Source organism: Micromesistius poutassou, assembly GCF_964030765.1.
Source record: "Micromesistius poutassou genome assembly, contig: SCAFFOLD_5666, whole genome shotgun sequence".
NCBI lineage: Eukaryota > Metazoa > Chordata > Actinopteri > Gadiformes > Gadidae > Micromesistius > Micromesistius poutassou.
In genome coordinates, this window is record NW_028178433.1 from 1 (window position 1) to 14,899 (window position 14,899).

The window sequence follows — 14,899 nt, forward strand, 5'->3', positions numbered from 1 at the left end:
GGGAGCAGCAGCTGCTGGAGGCCACGGGCGGCGGCGGCGAGCTGTCGTGCTCCTCCCCCACGCCGGGCCTCCTGGACGCCCAGGCCGGGGGGCCCGGGGGGCCCGGCTGCTCCGGCGGCAGCATGTGCTCCGGTGGCGGTGGCGGCGGCGGCGGCGGCGGCGGCGGCGGCGGCGGCAGCGGCGGCGGCGGCGGCGGCGGCGGGTCCCAGGGCTTCCCCTCTGCTCCCAACACGCTGGCGGTCCTGCAGTGTCCCATGGACCCCTCGCGGGCCAACCCGCGCTCACCGCAGAAGCCCATCGTCCGCGTGTTCCTGCCCAACAAACAGAGGACCGTGGTACGCTGCGTTCTGGTTGTTGTTTGTTGTTTTAATTGTGTGGTTGGTTTTGGAGTCCTTTGACGTCGTTTAGACGTCGTTGTTGGGGGGGTCAGCGTTGTGTTATACCATGTAACGACACCCCCCCCCCCCCCCCCCCCGACCCCCCCCCCCCCCCAGCATGGGTTAGGGTGTTGGTGGTCTCACAAGGTGGTGGTCTCTCGTCTGAAGACGGAAGACAAGCTCCCAGGTTTCGTTGTGTGGAAATAATTAGCAACAAGGGAAAGACTTTAGGGTGGTGCTGTGTGTGTGTGTGTGTGTGTGTGTGTGTGTGTGTGTGTGTGTGTGTGTGTGTGTGTGTGTGTGTGTGTGTGTGTGTGTGTGTGTGTGTGTGTGTGTGTGTGTGTGTGTGTGTGTGTGCGTGCGCGTGTGCACTTTTAAGGCCCGTCATACCAACACTTGTCCTGGGTTGAAAACCGAGGTGCTGGAAATCCTTGGTTTCACCAATCTTGTGGACTGAGCAGTGAGCCCACATTCAAGAAAAACTGTGTCAAATAATGTAACGTCGCTCTAAACACGACGATTTTCAATGTTTAAATAAGCTCTCTCCGTGCTTCATTGATTGGCTATCGCCAGTGTGTTTGTGAGTCTGGGGGGAGAACGTCATTTCCTGTAAGACGTCAGGGTCGTGGGTGTGTTTGGCGGCCGTTCTCGTCGACGTTCACAACAACTCACAACAAGGATGTGTGGCGGTGTGTGACGGTGAGGTTAGGGTGTGGGACTTGGCCCTCGTGACGTAGGGCCGCTCTGGGGAGCGTGACACCGGGCTGTGGTCGAGGTGAAGCTCAAAGCTGGAAGGAGAAGTGTTGTCAAAGGTCCCGACCTGAGGACGGGGAGACGGGAGTTGTGAAAACGTGCGTCATCATAAAACAAACGATGATGCACTTCGATGTGATGGAAGGGGGTAATGTAATTAGATTTTCAGTTGAGATGTTAAGCCTACCGACGCAGTCAAGTTAACGTTAACATGCTGTTTTTTTTTTTTCAGACTAGAGAAAGTATTCATTCAGTATTGATTGGATTTCGATTTAAAACCTGTCACTACAATAAACAGGATTTTTGGGGTATTTTGGCCGACTTTGTAGAATAGGTAAATAGACTGTGTAAGAGACATACAGGCTGAAGATGAGCAGCACGGTGTGTTAGAGTGTGTGTGTGTTGCAGAGGGCGTGGTTCACCTGGGAGTGGGCGTGTGCACGGTGCGGAAGTGTGTGTGCGTAAAGGTGGGCACTCACCGGTGACGCAGATGAGAGAGAGAGAGAGAGAGAGTCAGGGTTGGGAGTAGCCGTAATTTTTGTTGACCGCTACCGCTACTCATTCATTCATTTATCACCCTTTTTTCCTGTTTAATCCGCCAGTCTCATTTTCACGTTTATCCATCCTTGCTGCGCTGTAGCTCTGTGCTGTTTTGTTACAATAAATGCACCTAAGCATATTTGGATCTCAGCGTATCTTTAAAATAATCTACTATAGCGCGTCACAAATCTACGTACCTGAGGACCCAAACCTCATATACTCTCAGCGGCTAAAAGGTTTGTGTTTGGAAGCCGCAACATTTGTCAACAAAAACCAGGCGTTTAATGAAAATCATCAAGCCGCATCAAAGAACCAAGTCGTCCCGCACCGACTAGCCCGAGAACGAAGGAGCCACAGCTAAGTGCCACACCACGCCAAACATTTACCTGGGAACAGGTAGGCCTGAACCTGTTAATGTTTGTGGATTAAGGAATCCGCTTCGATTGGAATGCATTGAGTCAAATGAGGACAATGTATTAAATGGATACGCTGGTTGCATTGGCGCATTGATGGTGGCGCATATTCTCCGTGCTTTAATGGATTGTGATGTCGGGACTTTGTGGCATGTGGCGGCTGATGTTGTCTAAAGACCTACTGCTTGTTGAAATGCTTGGATCGAATCCGCTCTGTCAATGAATTGAAATGCAATGTCTATGGATGGATTTGAATACGCTCTTGAATGAAATGTGATTGTGTTGCTTCATACAAAAATACAATCTAACGAAAATGAGTCAAATAAACGCTGATGCTGAATGTTCAAACATGGAACGTGAAAAGAGGGAAATCAAACTGACGGCCAAAGCAATGGAAAATAAAATCGAACGGTTGCAGCATGAGCGCAAAAGTGCCGTTAATAAAATCAAAGAGCTTATTCCGCAAATAAAAGCGCACATGAAATCAAAAGAAAATGTAACTGAAATCCCCTCACAACTGAATAACTTGAATGCACTGTGTAAAAAGGCCACTGACCTGCACAACGAAGTATTGCAACTTCTTCCTGATGATGAACATAAAAAACAAAAAGAGTGGTTTTCTAGAATTATGGATTACAGTGATGCATTCAAGGAACAAGTGGAAAAATGGATAAAGGAAAATCCGCATGAAAACTCAAATGAATTACCACTACAGACAAATACTTCTGAGCAACCAACAAAGGAAATAAATTATGCAGAACAAATTCCTGTCGAAAAAAGTAAGGATTTGTCTGTTGCTGACCCTCCAGTACCTGTTTCCACTGGACAAGATCCTCAGGATGAACTACAGCCCTGTGACAGCATCTCAAATGCAACCAAGAAATCACGCTCACATCATTCCTCATCCTTGGCTTCACGCTCATCTGCTCGCTTAAAAACGGAAACAAATCTTGCAATTTTGGCAACAAAACAAAAGGCATTAAAGGAAAAACATGCATTGGATGAAGAGGAGTTAAAGCTACGCAAAAGAAGAGAACAGCTTTTACTGGAGAATGAAATCGCTGAGGAAATGGCAAAACTAAGTGTTATAAAATCACAAAGCAGTGTTGGCAGTAAATCAAAGTCAAAGGTTTCAGATGGGATGAACTCATACTATGAAAAGACATGCTCAAAACAACAACTTAACATCAATGTTATGGAATTTGTCCCATCACTGCCAGTTAAACTAAAATCCAACCCAATTGAAACCACACAGACAGTTGTGAAGCCTAAAGTCACTCACTTACCTGACGTAAAACATCTCCCAGGTCCTTCTTACCTGCTCCAACGTTATCTAACCACTCCTGAAGATCCTGTGACCAATGTTACACAAACTGATGCATCACAAAATGACAGTGTGCTGGACATAATGAGAAAACAAAATGAAATTTCAACACTCTTGATGCAACAACAATGCCTCTCAGCACTCCCAAAAAGGGAAATTCCCATTTTCGATGGTAACCCACTCAAATACCATTCGTTTATTAAAGCATTTGAAAATGGAGTTGAGCGAAACACCAGTAACAACTGTGACAGACTCTACTTCCTTGAACAATACACCAAAGGGCATGCAAAGGGACTAGTGAGGAGCTGTCAGCACATTGAGTCGAGCAGAGGATATGTGAAGGCAAAGGCTCTATTGAAAGAGCACTATGGCAATGAGCAAAAGGTGGCAGCAGCTTACATGGAGAGAGCTTTGTCATGGCCCACTATTAAAACAGAAGATGTGAAAGCCCTCCAGGAGTACGGCCTCTTTCTGCGTGGATGCTGCAACGCTTTGGAGGATGTGCAGTATTTAAGTGATCTGGACACACCCACAAACATGGTGGAAATCATTAAAAAACTGCCGTACAAACTCCGAGACCGCTGGAGGTGCGACGCATGTGACCTGCAGGAAAGGTACAATAGGAGAGCAAGGTTTGTGGATATTGCCAACTTTGTTGAAAAACAGGTAAAAATCTTGACAGACCCTGTGTTTGGAAACATTCAGGACACTGTTATAACAACTAAACAAATGAAACACAAACCTCCCCCTCGCTCCAGCATCAGAGGAACCAGCTTCGCTACCACAGTGAATCGTGTGGAGAGAACAGCTCAACCTGTGAAAGCTACATACATAAAACCACCAGCCAAGAAGATCTGTCCCTGCTGCACCGGAGGACACACATTGGATGTGTGTGCGCGGTTGGAAAAAATGGCACACAAAGAGAAAATTGACTTCCTGAAGGAAAATGGTGCTTGTTTTCGCTGCCTGTGTATAGGACACATAAGCAAAAATTGCCAAAGGAAGATTTCCTGCTCGAAGTGTGGCCTAAGACATCCAACTGTGCTCCATAAGGATAGTGTGGCAACGGCAGAACCAGCTGAGAGAAGCATCCAGGTTACAGTGGACGACACCTTGGTTTCCAGTGGGCTTACAGGGGCTGGTGAGATGGATTGCAAGCTTCCTATCGTGCCGATCCAAGTGAAGGCGAAGAAGGGCAATAAAATCATTCTCACATACGCCTTTTTGGACCAGGGAAGTACTGCGGTGTTCTGTACTGAGAGTCTGAAGCAGAAGCTCAATTTGTCTGGGAAGAGAGCCAACATTCTTCTCAGGACCATGGGGCAGGAGAAGGTGGTCAGTAGCTACATTGTGCCAGAGCTGGAGGTGGCAGCACTTGAAGATGACAGCTTCATTGAGTTGCCAAAAGCGTATACTCAGTTGTCAATGCCAGTCCACAAAGCAAACATACCCACAAATAAGGATCTGACAAGGTGGCCATATTTAAAACACATCTCCTTACCACAGATTGAGGCTGGAATTGAGTTGCTGATTGGAACGAATGTTCCACGAGCCATGGAACCGCTGGAAGTTATCCGCAGTGAGCACAATGGACCCTACGCTATAAGGACGGCGCTGGGCTGGACGGTAAATGGACCACTGACAGGAAACGGTGGAGAGGCCAATTACTGTGAGCAGCCAGTAACTGTGAACCGTGTGTCCATTGTAAATTTGGATGAACTGTGGCAACAGCAATTTAAGATGGACTTTCCAGAATCTGCTGTGGAGGAACAAGTGGGTCTGTCCAGGGAAGACCTGAGGTTCATGGACATGGTCACAAAGTCAGCCAAACATGTCAATGGTCACTACCAGGTCGCCCTGCCTTTGAAAAATCCAAACGTCAGCATGCCAAATAACAGGAAAGTGGTGGAACAGCGTCAAAACCATCTGAAGAGGAGGCTCCAGAGGGATCCAGTGTTTTACAGGGAGTATAACACCTTTATTAACGATCTACTTGGTAAAGGTTATGCTGAAAAGGTTCCTGATGCAGAGCTGGAAAGAAGTGATGGCAGGGTCTGGTACATACCGCACCATGGTGTCTACCACCCGACAAAGGGAAAGCTCAGAGTTGTTTTTGATTGTGGTGCCAGTTACAAAGGACAATCTCTGAATGAAGAGCTGTTGCAAGGGCCCGATCTAACCAGCTCACTGATTGGAGTTGTGACCAGGTTCAGGAGGGAACCTGTGGTCATCATGGCTGACATAGAAGCTATGTTTCACCAGGTGCAAGTGCCCCCAGATGATGCTGATCTGCTGCGATTCCTCTGGTGGTCACAAGGAGACTTGAACCAAGCACCATGTGAATACAGGATGAAGGTACATCTTTTCGGAGCTACATCCTCCCCTAGCTGCGCCAACTTTTCCCTCAGGAAATGTGCAGAGGATTTTGGACATGAGCATAAGGAGGAGACAGTGGACAAGCTGCAGCACTGCTTTTATGTGGACGATTGTTTGGTGGCAGTTGCAACAGAGGAGGAGGCACTGATCCTCTGTCATGAGCTCATGTCTCTGTGCGCTAAAGGGGGATTCTGTTTGACCAAGTGGCACAGTAACAGATCTGAAGTGCTCAAGACCATCCCAGAGCCCCGCAGAGCTAAAGGCATGGAGCAGTTGGACCTGGACCGGGAGTTTGTGCCCATTGAAAGAGTGCTGGGTGTAGAGTGGTGTATCAAGTCAGACACCTTTAAATTCAAAATTGTATGGAAGGACAGACCACTCAACCGCAGAGGCATCCTTTCTACCGTAAGCTCCATTTATGACCCTCTGGGCATGTTAAGTCCCCTTGTTCTGACAGCAAAAAGGATCTTGAGGGATTTGTGCAGAAGAGGAGTTGGTTGGGATGATCCCATACCAGAGACTGTCTCCAAAGAGTGGTTTAAGTGGGTGCAAGGGCTCCACCTACTGGACAACTTTGAGTTGCCCAGATGTCTAAAACCTCTGGAGTTTGGAGATGTTATTACTGCGCAACTACACCATTTCTGCGATGCTTCTGAGGAAGGCTATGGTACAGTCACTTACCTGCTGTTACAGGATGAGCACCTCCAAATGCACAGTGCTTTCATTATGGGAAAGGCTCGTGTTGCTCCACTGAAGACAGTTACAATTCCAAGAATGGAACTGATTGCTGCAACAATGGCCAGTCGCATGGATGTCCTGTGGAAGAAAGAACTACACATGAGTCTTCAGGAATCTGTGTTTTGGACTGATAGTGCTTCTGTGCTGAAATACATTAACAACGAAAGCTCCAGATTTAAGGTGTTTGTTGCCAATCGTGTTTCGGAGATCCTGAAATCATCTCACCCCGCTCAGTGGAGGTACGTGGATACAGCTTCAAATCCAGCAGACGCAGCATCCAGAGGGCTCAAAGTGGAGGCATTTCTGAAGGACAGACTCTGGTTAACAGGACCTCCGTTTCTTTGCCAACCTGAAACAGAATGGCCTGTGAACCCTGAGCCCGTGAGTCATCTCCCCCAGGACGATCCAGAGGTGAAGAAAACTGCTGTTGTCAATGCTGTACAAGCTGAAGAGGATCCCACTACTCACCTGATCCATCATTATTCCTCGTGGATCCGATTAAAGAAAGCTGTGGCGTGGTGGCTGAAATACAAGGAATGGTTGTCGTCCTGTATCAGGAAGAGAAAAAGGCTAATAGCCAATCAGAGTGAAGAGAGCATGCAGCAACAGAGAATGATGGAGCAGGAAAGGTGCACATTTAAAGGTGCAGCTGTTCTGGGAGCTCCTACAGTGGAGGACATTGACAAGGCTGAGCTGGCCATAATTCAGTTTTGCCAGAAGAGAAAGTTTTTTGAGGAGCTCTCGTGTCTGGAAAAGGGACAAAATGTCAAGAAAAATAGTCACCTGCACAAATTGTGTCCAAGGCTGGAGGATGGAGTCTTGCGTGTGGGAGGACGGCTTAGCAAAGCAGCACTGCCTTTGGAGTCTAAGCATCCTATCATTCTGGCAAAAGACCTTCATATTTCTACCCTGCTGCTGAGAAATATACATCAAGAGGTAGGACACAGCGGCCGCAACCACATGTTGTCCAAGCTCAGGGAGAAATACTGGATGACAGGAGCAAGTACTGCCATTAGGAGAGTTCTGTCCAAGTGCACCATCTGCAGAAGACTTAATGCCACTCCAGTTTGCCAGCAGATGGCAGACTTGCCCACAGACCGACTCAAGCCTGATGAACCTCCATTCACATGTGTAGGGGTTGATTATTTTGGACCCATCGAAGTGAGGAGCAGGAGGAGTACAGTGAAGAGGTATGGTGTCCTATTTACCTGTCTTGCATTGAGAGCTATTCACATCGAGGTGGCACCTTCTCTGGACACTGACTCCTTCATAAATGCACTAAGGCGTTTTATAGCCAGAAGAGGACAGGTCCGCGAGCTGCGCTCTGATAATGGGACAAATTTTGTGGGTGCAGAACGTGAGCTAAAAACAACGATTGCGCAGTGGAACCAGGCACAGGTGCATGATGTGTTACTTCAAAAGGGCATTAAGTGGACGTTCAACCCCCCTGCTGGATCACATCATGGAGGAGTGTGGGAAAGGCTTATTAGATCGGTGAGGAAAGTCCTGAACTCCACTCTCAAAGTACAACGCTTGGATGAGGAGGGACTCCACACAGTTCTTTGCGAAGTGGAAGCCATTATTAACAGCAGGCCCATCACCAAGGCCTCCACAGATCCTAACGACCTGGAAGCACTGACGCCGAACCATCTGTTACTGCTTAAAAACCAGCCTTCATTACCACCTGGAGAGTTCCAAGCAGCAGACCTGTACGCACAGAGAAGATGGAGACAAGTCCAGTACATATCTGATCTGTTCTGGAAGCGCTGGACAAAGGAGTACCTGCCTCTGTTACAGGAACGACAGAGATGGACTGGGGTCCAGAGAAACCTTGTCGCAGGAGATCTAGTTTTGCTAATGGACAGTACTGCACCTCGTAATTCTTGGATTATGGGACGTGTCTTGCAAACTTTTCCAGATCGCAAGGGATTTGTGCGTCAAATTCGGATTAAGACAAGAACCAGTTGCTTGGACAGACCCATATCCAAGGTGTGTTTGTTGCTGGAGAAGGAGGAGGCAGCATGAGGACGTTGCTGACCTCTATATGGACTTTGTGTTTTCGGACGTCAGATGGACTTTGCACTAATCGGTCATGACGACCAGAAGAAGGAATATTCGTTGTAATGACTTTTCATGGACTTGAGCAATTTATTAGACATTTTTGCATTATCGTTGAAATTGATATGATGATTTATTATGTCTCCTATTGTGTTTTGAAGTGTGAATTATTATGTGAGACCTAATAATTAGGGGCTGGTGTGTAAGAGACATACAGGCTGAAGATGAGCAGCACGGTGTGTTAGAGTGTGTGTGTGTTGCAGAGGGCGTGGTTCACCTGGGAGTGGGCGTGTGCACGGTGCGGAAGTGTGTGTGCGTAAAGGTGGGCACTCACCGGTGACGCAGATGAGAGAGAGAGAGAGAGAGAGTCAGGGTTGGGAGTAGCCGTAATTTTTGTTGACCGCTACCGCTACTCATTCATTCATTTATCACCCTTTTTTCCTGTTTAATCCGCCAGTCTCATTTTCACGTTTATCCATCCTTGCTGCGCTGTAGCTCTGTGCTGTTTTGTTACAATAAATGCACCTAAGCATATTTGGATCTCAGCGTATCTTTAAAATAATCTACTATAGCGCGTCACAAATCTACGTACCTGAGGACCCAAACCTCATATACTCTCAGCGGCTAAAAGGTTTGTGTTTGGAAGCCGCAACAGACTGAATAGACTAACCCCACTACGGGGGAAAGGAACATAAAACCATGTCTTTGGATTTCAGAACATCAGCTTCAACTCTCAGAGATCCTTTTAAGAATACTTTTTTACTTTCCATCGCTCGGGTTTTGCTCCGTGACAAATTAAAATGTGTGCGGCCGAGGGAAATGAAATGTAGGTGACCCTCTTTTCTTTGATTAGATGTGCAGTGTTTGCTACAGACGGATGCCTTCAAATGAGCAAGGCGAGCGCCGAGAGCAATCAGCCCTGGTCCGCTAAGGCCACGGCCCGTGTGCACCCAGTGGCCCACCTCGCTTTAAGTAGACTCATCCAGATACTCCGCTACAATACTTTATTTTTTTGTGGGGGTTTTGGTTGAGGTTGTTTAATTCCAACTCCCTGCCTCATGCTGTAGATTAATTCTGTAGCCCACGTAACATGAATTTCCGCATTCGTCGCTCATTCTTAAAATAATAATACGTGGCCGATAGTGACATGTTTTATCCACGCTGCAGCCGTCCACCCTGAAGTGCCCCGGACAGGGAGGGGGAAAGGAGAGAACAGGCTTAAGCAAATGAAACTCCATAGCCAACTGGAAACACAGACGTTACACTCACACAGAGGCTAACTTCACATGACGGTACGCCGCCGTTCTGAATCTGGATTAAAGACGGCGCCATAACCACATCTATCCGCCAGCTGTCGTTTGGTTTCGTCCAGAGCAGTACCGGCTCCAGAGAGCGACGTCCGCTCCGGGTTGTGCAAATTAGCACGTCGAGGTGCGGCTGTCCAGCTAGTGTCCAGTGCTTCAAACGTTGCAGTTCATTCCACGTCCAGAATTTAAATCGTCGCTGCAGAGCAGAGTTGTGTTTGTTCCCGACAGCCCTCGCCGCGTAAGCGTTCATTGTCCTGACGGGCGTCTCTCTCGGTCTGTAAAGGTGCCGGCCCGCTGTGGGATGACCCTGAGGGACTCGCTGAAGAAAGCGCTGATGATGCGCGGACTCATCCCAGAATGCTGTGCGGTCTACAGGATACAGGACGGGTAAGGCCGTTAAAAAAGAGTGTTAGTGTGAGTGTGATTACAAAGCCGTTACGAGCCGAACGTTTTGAAAATGTGCCGCTTCTGACATCACAGGTGGGCGTGTCCACCTACTAGATGTGTGCTGTGATAGGTCAGTCTACCAGCCTACCACAGTGGGCCGTAGCGAACGATAGCTCAGCTGTCCGTCACACATCACAGGTGGACACGCCCACCTGTGATGTCAGAAGAGGCAGATTTTCAAAACGGCTCGTAACGGCTTGTAATCACACTCAGACCTGGTGGTGTAGTATGGGACCTTTAACGAATGAACAGTCCAGGAACAGAAAGGAAACGGTTGTACACACACACACACACACACACAATGTGTACCACCGTTACACAACACACACACACACACACACACAATGTGTACAACACACACACAATGTGTACCACCGTTACACAACACACACACACACACACACAATGTGTACAACACAAACACAATGTGTACCACCGTTACACATACACACACACACACACACACACACACACACACACACACACACTCACACACACAATGTGTACAACACAAACACAATGTGTACCACCGTTACACTTACACAACACACACACGTACACAATGTGTACAACACAAACACAATGTGTACCACCATTCTGCTGTTGTCTTTCTTCGTAGACCCTTCAGCTAAGGCCAAGCTCATCGCAATACGGTTGCTGTCGGATTCCAACTCAAACCAGCGTATTAACACAGTAGTATTATACATTAGATCATATATAATCGATTAACAGTGTATAAAGCAAAAACTGTCGACACAAATACATTTTCCCAATTCAAAGTATAATAGTTGATTTGTATGAATTTGCATGATTTGTTATGGCCCTTGTATCGGCTATTTGAACTGGGGATATTTCCAGATAAAGACGCCCTGTTTTAGGTTGGTACCAATACACTAATATAGCCACGTCCTGCCTTTTGACCAATGCATGAGGCAATTATTGCGCAGTCAGTGTGGGTTATGTTCAATTCCTGTTCAAAGTTCCTTCTTGGGGAAATACGGCTTTTTAAAAATCGTGTAAATTAAAATGTAATTAAATTAAATTCAACCTTTGTTACATTTGTGTTCAACACGTCCTCCGTTGCAAGAGGCCATTCGTTGCCCTTCCTTGATTCCTCCTCCCCACTTCCTGTTTGCAGAGAGAAGAAGCCCATTGGTTGGGACACGGACATATCCTGGCTGACGGGGGAGGAGCTTCACGTGGAGGTGCTGGAGAACGTTCCGTTGACGACGCACAACTTCGTGAGTGTGACTCTTGTGGACATCGAGTACAGATTTCAGAACAGGAGGAGTAGGATTCTAAAGCACTTTCTTAAGCCGTTTCTCAATACCAAGTACGCGGACTACGTTCTCGCGGACTTGGAAGTACGTACTTGGCAAGTCCGGACTTTCAAGTACAGACTTCCGAGAACGCGAGTACGCACCTGCAACCGGAACAGCAGCGGACTCGATGATGCATTCTGGGATATTTAACGGTCCCAAGTCCACACGAGTCACCTCCGATGCATCCTCGGTAGAACGGCCTCATCGAGAACGCATCGAGAACACACACGGGTTTTACGACAGTACTCGCGTACTCGCGTACTTGGAATTGGAACAGTGCTTGGGCTATCACTGATGACGTTTATCGAGAACGCAAGTACACGAGAACACACGAGAACGCGAATTGAGAAACGGCTGTAAAGTGGATATGTTACACCACCAGGTGAGAGTGTGATCAGCCGTTCTGAAAGTCTACCCAGCACACATCTAGGTGGACACGCCCACTTGTGATGTCAGAAGAGGCCGGTTTTCAAAAACGGCGTGTGACGGCTAATCACACTCACACCTGGTGGTGGTGTGACCTGGGAGCTTTTAAAGGGGCCCTCAGTGACCTACAGAGCGTGTTGTTGATTAGCCACCGTGAGCCATTTTAAAACCGACCCAATGCTCACAACAAAAGGTAAGCAGCAGAACGTCCCCGATTCAAAACCACTTCTATTTATTTATTTATTTAAGGTTTTAAAGTTTATTTGAACAGGGACAGATACAGAAACATAGACATAAACGTGATACGTCCGATGTTTGCATCAAAGTGTTTCTAGCCAAAGCTAATTTACGATACTAGCCCCTGGTGGGGCTTTTTCGTTAAAAATAATAAATATTTATTCAATTATTATTACATTTTTATTAAAAAGTAAGAAAATGGAAATGAAATTAAATGAAAGACCAACAGAGAGCAGCACATTGTAAAAACAAAAACAAAAGTATGTGAGCAAGATTGTTGCTGAATGAGCCCCAACGTCTCTGCCCCCGTCTCCCCGCCCCCGTCTCCCCCCCCCCGCCTCCCCCCCCCGCCTCAGGTGAGGAAGACCTTCTTCACGCTGGCCTTCTGCGACTTCTGCCGGAAGCTTCTCTTCCAGGGCTTCCGCTGCCAGACCTGCGGCTACAAGTTCCACCAGCGGTGCAGCACCGAGGTGCCGCTCATGTGCGTCAACTACGACCAGCTGGAGTAAGTCACCGTCCGTCTGTCCGTCTGTCCGTCCGTCCGTCCGTCCGTCCGTCTGGCCCTCATGGTCCTCGTTTATAAAGCACTTTCATCCAAAGCGCTTTACAGTGTTGACTGACGTTCACCCATTCATTCACGCACACATTCACCACACACCGACGGCGGAGTCGACCACGCAGGGCGACAGCCAGCGGTCAGGGTGAGGGCGTCTCGCTCAGGGGACACCTCCACACTCACAGCTAGGAGGAGGAGGAGGAGCCGGGGATCGAACCAGCGACCTTGCGGTTAACCAGCCGCCCTGCTCTACCTCCTGAGCTGCTGCCATCATCCATCCATCCATCCATCCATCCATCATCAATCCATTATCCAGCATCCTTCCACCCATCTAAGCATCATCCAACCATATATCCGTCCCTCCCTCCATCGTATATCTATCGTCCATCGTGTTCAACTCCAAACCCAAAGTGTTCCGGGTTTGAACCCCAAAAGTCTGCAGTGCACCTTTATAAGACCAACGCCCTACCTACTCATTAATAACAATTAATGTATCTTGAAAAAAGTGGATAAAAGTGAGTTATTTTAATAGATTTTACATTCTTAAGCTCTCTCTTAGCTCCTACAGCCCTGCTGTTGTTTGTCTAGTCATCCCCGTAGAAGCAGCAGAAGTTCAGCTCGCTGCTTCTGCCAACTGATAAGGAGACTTCCTGTTGTGCGTTGTGTGTAGGGCTGCCGGAAGAAATGATGAACGACCCACAACACGTCATGGCTGATCACAGTCGATCAGCTGTTTCTGATTGGCCGATGTCACTTGGCAATCAAACTTTGCCAATCGAACTAAACCAATGAAATGCCATGATAAGCCTGTGGGCGGGGTTTATTGTTTGTGTTAAAGTCTGAGATGTCCCAACCTGCTTTAACGGCGTCTCCTCCCCCTCCCTCTCTCCTCCTCCTCCTCCTCCCCCTCCTCCTTCTCCCCCCCATCCTCCTCCTCCTCCTCCCCCTCCTCCTCCCCCTCCCCCTCCTCCTCCTCCTCCCCGTCCTCCTCCTCCCCCCCCATCCTCCTCCTCCTCCTCCTCCTCCCCCTCCCCATCCTCCTCCTCCTCCTCCTCCCCCTCCTCCTCCTCCCCCTCCTCCTCCTCCTCCTCCCCCCCATCCTCCTCCCCCTCCCCCCCCATCCTCCCCCCTCCTCCTCCTCCCCCCCCATCCTCTTCCCTCCTCCTCCCTCCCCATCCTCCTCCTCCTCCTCCTCCTCCTCCCCCCCATCCTCCTCCTCCTCCTCCTCCCCCCCCATCCTCCTCCTCCTCCTCCCCCCCCCCCATCCTCCTCCTCCTCCTCCTCCCCCCCCCCCATCCCCCTCCCCCTCCTCCTCCTCCCCCCCCATCCTCCTCCTCCTCCTCCCCCCCTTCCTCCTCCTCCTCCTCTTCCTCCTCCTCCTCAGCCTGCTGCTGGTGTCTAAGTTCTTTGAGCACCACCCCCCTCACCCAGGAGGAGGTTTCGTCAGAGGGCACCACCCCCATGTCGGAAGTCTACCCGTCGTTAGCCCCCCTCCGACTCCACCGGGTAAGCCCCCCCCCCCCCCCCCACACCGTCACCCCGGGTAGGTCGTACCCCTAGGTAGGGCGTACCCTGGTAGGGCGTACCCTGGTAGGGCGTACCCGGGTTGACAGAGCAAAATGTGGTATTCTTTAAAACCAAAGACACTTAAGATTCATGTGACATTCGTCCTGAGATTCCCGTCTGGGATCAACGAAGTTCCATCTCGTTATCGTCCTGTTATTGGAATGGAAATTAATACAAAATAATTTATTTTAATATATATTATAAAATATGAATGTTGGCAATAATTAGTATATTAAACATAATTTTGATACGTTCAAAACAAATGCATTCAACTTGATTTAAATTAAAATACAACTTCCTCATCATTTGTGTTTTGTGCGGCCTTTCTCTCTCTCTCTCTCTCTGTCTCTCTCTGTCTCTCTCTCTCTGCCTCTCTCTCTCTCTCTCTCTCTCTGTCTCTGTCTCTGTCTCTCTCTCTGTCTCTCTCTCTCTCTGTCTCTCTCTCTGTCTCTCTCTCTC

At 48.5% G+C, this 14,899-nt stretch overlaps 1 protein-coding gene across 1 annotated transcript; it reads left to right on the plus strand.

The window, feature by feature from the left end:
- Positions 1-83: 83 nt before the first annotated feature.
- LOC311374536 (serine/threonine-protein kinase B-raf-like) lies at positions 84-14,384 on the plus strand (the record flags this gene model as incomplete). Its single annotated transcript, XM_084490363.1, is given in 7 exon segments — positions 84-335; positions 10,170-10,273; positions 11,472-11,574; positions 12,675-12,823; positions 14,259-14,292; positions 14,294-14,359; positions 14,361-14,384. Coding segments are annotated over 7 exon segments (732 nt in total), but the record flags the coding sequence as incomplete, so codon positions are not given.
- Positions 14,385-14,899: the final 515 nt, after the last annotated feature.